Source organism: Antechinus flavipes, chromosome 4, assembly GCF_016432865.1.
Source record: "Antechinus flavipes isolate AdamAnt ecotype Samford, QLD, Australia chromosome 4, AdamAnt_v2, whole genome shotgun sequence".
Classification (NCBI taxonomy): Eukaryota; Metazoa; Chordata; class Mammalia; order Dasyuromorphia; family Dasyuridae; genus Antechinus; species Antechinus flavipes.
The window spans coordinates 55,002,302-55,010,972 of NC_067401.1; the positions used below are offsets into that span (position 1 = coordinate 55,002,302).

The 8,671-nt window shown below is 61.5% G+C and overlaps 1 protein-coding gene across 2 annotated transcripts; it reads right to left on the minus strand.

The window, feature by feature from the left end:
- Positions 1 to 2: 2 nt before the first annotated feature.
- Positions 3 to 8,521, minus strand: ATXN7L2 (ataxin 7 like 2). 2 transcript variants are annotated; one of them, XM_051993140.1, is made up of 11 exons: positions 8,369 to 8,521; positions 6,435 to 6,503; positions 6,028 to 6,132; positions 5,567 to 5,765; positions 5,019 to 5,323; positions 4,267 to 4,349; positions 3,740 to 3,987; positions 2,741 to 2,939; positions 2,383 to 2,504; positions 1,254 to 2,049; positions 3 to 164 (listed from the first exon to the last, which is right to left on the minus strand). In XM_051993140.1, exons 1-11 carry the CDS (start codon positions 8,493 to 8,495, stop codon positions 150 to 152), a joined length of 2,268 nt encoding a protein of 755 aa, XP_051849100.1. In that variant the 5' UTR covers positions 8,496 to 8,521; the 3' UTR covers positions 3 to 149. The 2 variants fall into 2 exon arrangements, with proteins under 2 accessions (XP_051849100.1, XP_051849101.1); XM_051993141.1 differs by lacking the exon at positions 8,369 to 8,521 and adding an exon at positions 7,421 to 7,524.
- Positions 8,522 to 8,671: the final 150 nt, after the last annotated feature.

The window sequence follows — 8,671 nt, forward strand, 5'->3', positions numbered from 1 at the left end:
GAGACAGTCTTGAGGTATTTTTATAGTTTTTTTTCTTAAAAAAAATAATATAAAGTTATAAAAAGCGGCAGCAGCAGCAGCCTGGGGCCTGGATCCTGGAGAGGGAGGAGGCGCTGGCAGCTCCGTTGCGGTGGGCAGGCACTTTCTCATTAATGCGCTTTTGACTGCAGGAAGACAAGAGGCAAGAAAGACCCGTGGGGGGGAGAGCAGCACTGACCTGGGAGAGCCTGTCCTTCCCTAGCCCTGAGCCGGGCAAGGAGACGGATGCAGGAACCTGAATGCGGCAACTCCGCCTAAGGAAACCTGATGATGCCCAGTCGTGGCCACCAGCCCTTGGCAAGGGCTCCTGCGTCTTGCCTCTCCCGCTATCCCTAAGAAGACAGACCTGGTAGGAGAGTTGAGGAGTCTATACTTTCCCTTCTTACCCAGAAATCCTCTGGGTGAATAATAAGCATTTTCAGGTTTCCAAAGAATTTTCTGCAAAGCCTGAACTAGTGGGCACACACTGGGAAGCTGGGAAGCTGGAAGGGAGCGGGAAGACCAGAGTGTAGTAGCAGAAATCCCCAGACACACACACCCTCCTCCTGAAAACAATCCCGATTCTGGTATTAGAAGCGCAATGGGGCTGCCATGTACCCGGTCTGGTACATGATGCAGATGCACAGACACACAGTGCCATGAACGCGTCATCTCCAAGTTCCTGGGCAGCCTGACAACTCTGGGCTAAGCTAGGCCGTCCTCCGCAGAAGGAAATCTACCAGCAGATAGCCCTTCCTGAACCCTCTCTGGGCTACCCAGGCTGTCCAGATGGCCCAAGCTGCTTCCATCCTTTCCCAGGATGACTCAAGTTCCTAGAACCCAGGTGTTTTTTCCCCAAGGAAACTGAGGCAATTCTCAGTCACTGCAGAGAGGGCCAGCCCCGATCCCAGAGATGCACCCACCTTCATGACAGGAGGTGGAAAGCACCATCTACTGTGCCAGGTTCTAGAGCTAGAGCGGGCCCACCAAACCAAGACTACATCTTGGAACAACCCAATTTCCCCCCTCTCTCCTCTCCACAGAGTCCCTGGGAATCCATGTTGCTTCTCCTTTCTAATCCTTCCTTTTCCTGCCCCTCTCCCCTTCCATGTCCATCTGCCCTTCTTGCCCATACGAGAGTGTCCCTTGTATTATTTGTCCAACAGGAAAGGGCAAGGAAGGGCCCGATCTGGTCGTCCCCCGCCCCAAACCCCTCCTTCCAGCGCACTCGGTACCTTCAGGGTGGTGCACTTCTCCTCAAAGCCCAAAGCCGGGCTGGGCTTCTTCCTGCGCACAGAGCAGGCCGCGTCGGCCGCTGGGGGCCCCGCGGGGCAGTGCTTTGCCTTCACTGGCCGGCAGTAGGTGGCCAGGTTTTTCCTCTTCTTGGCCTCTTCCTCAGAGAGGCAGTTAGGCTGTAGAGCTTTGGCTGGATGGCCAGCTCCCCCCCGGTTCTCCAGCTGGGAGGCCTTGACGGGTGCTGGGGTTGCATGTGGGGAGCCCCGACAGTCCAGGGGCCCTGCCCGTTTCACCCGGGGTCCCACTGCCCCATTGAGCCCTATGCCCAGGGCTGGCTTAGTCTTGGCAGGGAGGGCTCGGCAGCCCGCGGGTTTGCCTTTCCCAGGAGGATCCAGGATACAGGTCCGTTTGAAGGCTGCAGGGCCAGGGGACAACTTCCGCTTGCGGGATGGAGCCTCCACATCAGTCCCATCCTTGCCCTTGGACAGCTTGCTGGCCTTGGAAGGAGGCAGCTTACTGAAGGAGGGTGAAGGAGTGTTGGCAGGCAGCGGCGAGGTGATGGCCTGACTCCCACCCATGCACTCTGCCTGGCTGCAGGCGGCCCCCACGCTGGGAGAGCCTGCAGGGTAGCCAGGGGCCGGGTTGTCCTTGGTGATGGGCGCAGAGGGTGGGAAGGGGGGCCTGTGACCAGGGCCGGAAAGGCGGGGGCAGGTGCCGGCCGAGGAAGGGCTCAGGGGAACAGGTGGGGGGGAGACAAGGAGGTGGGACGGGGGCTCTGCGGCTGGCGGGATCTTCCTGTGGAGAAGAAGAGGACGGCCTGAGTCCCAGAGCCCAGGTTCCCACCCCCACCTCAGGAGGCACACAAATGCTAAGCTCTGCTGCCACCTGCTGGCAAGAGGCAGAAGCAGTATGGAGGGGAGGGCCAGGCCCCCTCCCTGCTCTTCCAGCCTGTTCCCATGCCTCTCCCTCCCTGCTTCTCGCTCTGCCCCTAATTCAAGCCCAAGAGAACTCAGGTGCTCCTTGGGAAGAACAATGGCAGCGATTGGTTGAGACCATCTCTAGAGATGGATTGGGGAGGCCCAGAGAACCTCCGACCCGGCTTCTCCCAGGGGCCCAACGGGGGCTTACTTCCACATGTGGGAGCTGAGATGCCGCTCCAGCATGGAGCTGAGCGCCGAGCAGAAGCGGTCCAGTCGCCTACTGAACACGTAACAGCCAGGGCTCACCAGCCGACTCCCGAAGGTGCAGAACTAGATGTCATAAAAGGAAGGGGCAGTCAGCGGGCCTGTGCCCTCACGGCGGCCCGGGCACACACACGTGCACGCGTGTGCTCCCTGACTGTGGAAGGAGAGAATGCGGACCGGGCAGCAGAAGGAAAGAGGAAGACCCAGCTCATAGGGGCAAACCCCACGGCCCTGGGAGGGCTGGCTCAACTCCACAGCCAGTGCCCTGGATCGAAGGCCCACCACCCGCTGCCTGCACTCACCGCCTGCGGCCGAGGGGGCCGAGTTGCATAATGACAGTCGGGGACATGGTGGAAATCATCGGGCGCTACTTCTTCCTCGCTCTCCTCGCTGGAAGCCTGGGCCCCACCCCGAGGCAGAGGGAAGGGAAATAGGCCTGGGTCTCGATCGCCGCCACAGGGGCCTTCGTCATCTAGCTCACTCTCCGAGGAGACCCGGGACCTAGAAGGGCCAGAGAGAATGGGAGCCGGGTCTCTAAAAGCCCGCCTGGCACTGACAAGCTCCCCAAGCCAGCAGAGGAGGGGACAGGAGCAGCCTCTCCGCCCCGCTGTCCACACCGGACGCCCTGACACTCTCAGGCCTCTTCCAAAGCCCCGCTCCAAAGGCACTCCCAGAAAGCCCAGTGCCCTTCCTGTCAGCAAACCCTCTCCATTCTCCCCGGCCCATAAAGCTGGGCCTCCTCAACAGCCAGGTGCCTCTGTCCTGACACGCGAATGTGTCCCACTCCGCTGCTCCAAGAGGAGCCCCTGAGGGGAGGAGGGAAGGCACCGAGCACCCACCTTATAGGGCCTGTCCCTCTCAAAAGCAGGATTGGTCTGATCATCTGACAGAACTCCAAAGGGGCCTCATCCAAGATAGCAATGGGCTCCATGCTTCTTTCCCAAAATACAGGGGTCTATCGCCCTTCCGCCTGATCCCCTACAGCTCCCAGCCCAACTCTTAAGTTCTAGAAATTTCCCTCAGAAAGGACCCTTTATGACAGAGCCAGGATAGCCACCATCAGCCTGGATACCAGGACCAGGTGAGGGGCCGCCTCACCAGGACCCCTTCACAGCTTCTCCCATCTCTGCTCCCCCGCCCCTGCCCCCGTGAGAGTACACCTAAATTGACAATCTCTGAAAAGTAAGTGGGCTGACCCCGGGAAGCCAGCAGCAGATGCTGAGTGTCCCCAGAGGCTCCTGCCCCCCCCCCCCATCTTCTAGGTCTCTCCTGGGGATCCCGCAGTAGGGCCGGGCCCTTACCGAGGCAGTGTACAGTAGGGGTAGGTCTGCTTGGCCCTGGCTGTAAAGGTGCTGCCAGGCAGAGCGGCCGTTGCCTGGGCCGAGGAGGGCAGCTCCTGAGAGAGGCGCTCGGGGCCCAGGTCCTTGCGCCCAGGGCTCTTCTCTTTGGGGGACTCCCCTTTTCGGGAATTGGCCTTCAGCTCAGCCACCAGCACATCAAAGTCCTTGGCCCGGCCCTGGACCTCACGGCGCTGATGCACTGAGTGAATCTGGAACAAGGTTTGAGAGAGCTCTATGCAGGTGCTCCGGGCACAGTGTCAGACTGGACCCCCAGACCCCCGAGACACATGTCGGGCATGAGCCACACAACTCTGCTTGACTTCTCCGGGGGGCCTCAGGTAACCACCATCCCCCCACCTGCTTGACCCTCTGTCTTCTCCCAATCTGGAGTGACAGCCCCCTCCCCAGCTCTTCTCCTCGGTCCGGACCCCCCAACCCCAACTTTTCCTTCCCCGTGGCCTGGGCCTAACCCCCCCACCAGGGGATACCTTGCAGGTCAGCAGGCGGGTACAGATCTTTTTGGTCTCTGGGTTCACTACCCCACACTGCCTGTTCAGATCACACTCCTTCCCTGCAGAGAGAGAGCAGGCAGCCTCAACTTGGTGCACAGCTCCTACAGTCCCAGGATAGCTTCATGCGGCCCCAGGTGAGGGGGTCTCAGTCTCCCCACCAACTGTCCTAGGAACAACATGGGACTTAGGCTGAAGCTGCCTTTGGCTCTCCCTGAGTGTCAAGCTTGGGGGGATAGGAGACACTCAGTGACTCCACTCAGGAAAATGGAGAGGCTGTGATCCCTTTGCGGGCATCCAAACCCAAAGTAAACAGGAGGAAGTAGGACCAACACCTATCAGGAAATAAAAGCGGTATCTTGCGCCTGGAGCACTAGTTAATGAGGGGAAATCAATAACCTGATACCCTCGGAATGAGCAGGGCAAGGAGAGAGATGGCATCCCGTTGCCCATGTCATCGTCGTGTTCAAAGTATGAGCCTCTCAGCTGCCAGCAAGGTAACCCCGAAGGGCTCTGACCTGTGCTAGCCAAAGAGACCTCTTCCCTTTGGAAATGACCGGTGAGTGCAGGAGGTAGGGAGGGGTCCAAGGCGGGCAACACGTGGCTCCTATTCTCTCACTAAGGCCTCCCTCCAGACTCCCCAACCTGCCACAGCTAAGGACAGCCCCTCCAGGAGAGGAGAGGAGAATCACCCTAACCTAGTCATTCCTGCCTCCAAAAGAACAACTCACGCGCCATCTTCTTGTGGGCCTTGGGCTGAAGCCTGGCAACACTGGGCTCCTTCTCTGGGGGGCTACCACTCTCGGCCTGGGGGCTAGGCCCCTCGATGAGAACTGAGTCGTTGTTCCCTTTGCTGGGAAGCTCTTTGGAAGAGGGAGCTGGGGGGGTTTTCCCAGGGGCATCCTTAGTAAGACCACTGGGTGGGCCAAGGAAAGTGGGATGGGGAGTCAGAGGCTTGGGATTCACTCTGATCCCTTGTCCATCAGGTTTAGGGAGACTGGAAATCTTCTCCAAATTCACCACAGGCACGAAGAGGCTGGAAGGAAAGAGTGGAGACAGGCTGAAGAGAGAGGAAAAGGCCTCCCCTAGACAGAGGCACTATCCTCAAGGGAGGGTCTCTGCCTTCTGGAGACTCAGAAGGGAGTGGGTGGGGACAGGTTGTTCTTTCTTCAGCCTCAGGGCAGTGCCCTCAGCCAGCCTGCTGGCACACCTCCTCCCCTGACCCGTTCTCTACCCCAGCTGGAGAGGAGCCCGAGAGGCGTCCTCAGCCTCTCCTTACCAGAGGTTGTCCTTCTGTGCCTTCTCGGGCGGGTGATTAGCCCGGCCGCGGCCCCCTTGCACCTTCTCCTTGGAGGAGGCTTTGGCGGGGCCTTGGCCCCCACAGGCTGGGCCCTGCCCGTTTACTGCGTGGCATTTCTGAGAGGTGGCAGAGGCCTGAGCCCGTGCATACAGTTTGCTGAGGGGCCCGTGTCTTCTTTCTGTCCAAAAGAGGGCAAAGCAACCAGGAGTGAATGGCAGCGGCCACCCCCTTCCTTCCACCTCCTGCTCACAGGTCCCTGTCTCGCGTGCGGTCCTGGGCCCTCACCCCCTGACTTTTGGGGACCCTCTTCCTCCAGGCAGTATGGTCATCCCTCCATCCCATGCCGCAGCCCCCCTGCTTTCTCTCTGGGCAGATGGCTTCCTGTGCTCCCTCCCCCTCCGGCCCTCCCTTCCCATGCTCCCAGCCCACCAGCCCCTCACCGCAGTGCTTCTGGAAAGCTTGAGGCTTCACCACTTGGCTGCAGTGGTTGCACACGACCAGGTAGAACTCATCGTGGGCAGGACAGTGCCCAAAGATGGACATGTCTGCAACAACAGGTGCGCCCATCACCCTGGGCTCCCGCTCCGTCTCCCCCAAAGTCCCGGGCCTGACCACCCAGAAGGCCCCTCGCTTCCCGAGCTATGTGAGATGGGGCCCGGCAGCCACACTTCTTCCCTTTGGATGAGGAATCATCCCCGTGACCCGATGCTTGCAAACCGGCCTCCTCTGACGAGGAGTGACAGTGAAGGGGCCTCAACACTGTCCAGGCCAATCTCTACCACTTTACAGATCCGGACACAGAGGGCTAGAAAGGCGAGCAAATCTGCCCCAAATCCCGGGGGCCCACCTTCTTTTATGAGGGTCATGGCGTCCAACTTCTTCTTCCCATTCTTGTTGCTGTCCTCCAGCTCAGCGCCTGAGAGAGACACACAGCTCTTGTGAGCACCACTTCCCTTCTTCGGCAGCCCCTCAGTATGCTTGGGTGGCTGGTGACCGCTGTCCAGTCCAGAGACCCCGACTCTTCTATGCTCTTCTCCATGCTAGTGGAGCCTGAACCCTCGGGGTGGGGGTGGGGGGAGGACCACATATGTTTACTGACGCTCAGTATTGTTTGGGGCGTCCACCTTGACAAAACCAGCTCCTTTCAATACGAGGTTCTATTCCATGTTCTATTGCTGACTTACTGGATGACTGTGGGCAAATCCCACCTCCTGGAAGGAATGTTTTCCCATTTAAAGAGGAAAGGCTGCCTCCTCTCCCTCCCCCACCGTGACTTCCAGCCTGGAGACTTTTAGTCCAGACCTCAGACTCTCTCCTCCGTTTGTCACATTCTGTTCCCTGGGCCCTAAGCAGCCATTCTCCAAGTTATCCAGGATACCTCCCGGCCTCCCAGGTCCTGCCCAGGCGGCCTTGATCCAACACAGAAAAAGCCCCTGCGGTCTTGGGGCCCTGTGCCCTCCCCAAAGCCCAGCAGCCTTCTGGACTGGGGTCGGGAGAGTCCACTCCAGACATGGAGCTGGACAAGCACCCAGGGACCAGGCAGACCTCCTGACGGAGAGCCCCTGCTGCCCAGATCCCGGCTCCTGCCTCCATGCTGGGCAAGCCCCTCCCCTCCCTGCGGGCAGCTCCGGGCACAGGATGACCACCTCTCTCAGCTGCGCCAGGCAGCCCTGTCCAGCCTCCCCCCACCCCAACCCACCTACTCTGACTCCCCTCCCTCCTCTACGCCCCCTCCTTGTCCCTTGGGGGAAAAAAAATCAATTCTGAGTCAACTGCCTGATTCTATTTCCGGTTCCAAATGCGCCCAAACCGTGACAATGGTCCTGTCCTCACCTCGCCGGCCCAGGGCAGGCTGTGGGTGGGCCGGGGATCCCACTCGGGGGCTTTCCCCGCCGCTCGCACCACCGGGTTTGCCTCCGCTGCCCCCCCACCCTGGGCTAAGTGGATTGTTGACAGTCTTATATAATCACCAGAAATGGGGGTGCAGGGTTTGAGAGGGGGTGTGCATTCTTGCTTTACAAAGTCCATCAAGTGCAAGCAGGAGGGATAATGGAAGGGGATGGAGCGGGGGAGACGTCTCAAGAGAACAAGTGTCATCAGAGACTGCTCCATGCGGTCTCGTCCTCCACCTCACGCTCGCAAACTTCTTCTGGGGTGCGGTGCCCGCTGTCACCCCGAAAGGCCGGCAAGGCCAGGTGCCTCCTGGGGGCTCCGAGACAAAGATCACGGGAAGTCAACGCTGTCCCACTCGCTTCCCGGAGTGGCGAGGGTCAGGGGTCTGTGGGGGGTGGGGAGGGACAGCGGCGCCGGAGGTCGGGGAGGGGGTGGCCGGCGGGGGGCTGCGGGCGCCGAGGAGGAGAAGGAGGAGGAGGAGCGAGCACGGGGGGCCACGGGGAACAGGGGAAGCGGGGTGCGTGGGAAACACGTGGAAGAGGACTGAAGCGGAGAGAAGCGGGGGGCGGGAGCGGGAGGGGCGGAAGCGGGGGCCGGGCGGTAGAAGAGGAGGGCGGGCGGAGGCTGCAGTACAGCGGGCGGGGACGGGCGGCGGAGGTCGGGCCGGCGGAGCTGGGTGGGCTGCGGGCCGGGCAGGGCGGCGCTAGGACCCGGGGGCGCGGCGGCGGCGGAGCGGGCGGGCACTAGGACCCGGCGGGTCCTTTGTTTGGGGGGCCGGGGAGCCGGACGGCGGCTCCCGTCGGCGGCTCCCCTCAGCCGGCGGGGGCCGGGAGGGGGGGAGGGGAGGCATCGGCCAGGGCCCCGGGGCACTGGGGGGGCTTCACTCACCGTCGGCCGCGGGCAGGTCGGCCCGCTCCACCCACGAGCTCCAGCTCTGTCCCGCGAAGTCATCGAGACTCGGCACCCGCCGCTCCAGAGCGGCCATTGCTGCCGCCGCGCGTTCACGCACCGCCATCACCGCCACGGACGCGCGCCCGCCCCGGCGCCTCCGCGCGCCCCCCCGGCTTCCCCTCCGCCCCACCGCGGGCACGCCCCCCACAGGCCGCCCTGCACCCCGCGCAGGCGTGGCGCAGGCCGACGGCCCTCTGTCTCTCGCCTCCGCCCACCCGCACAGCCTGCTGGGAAATGTAG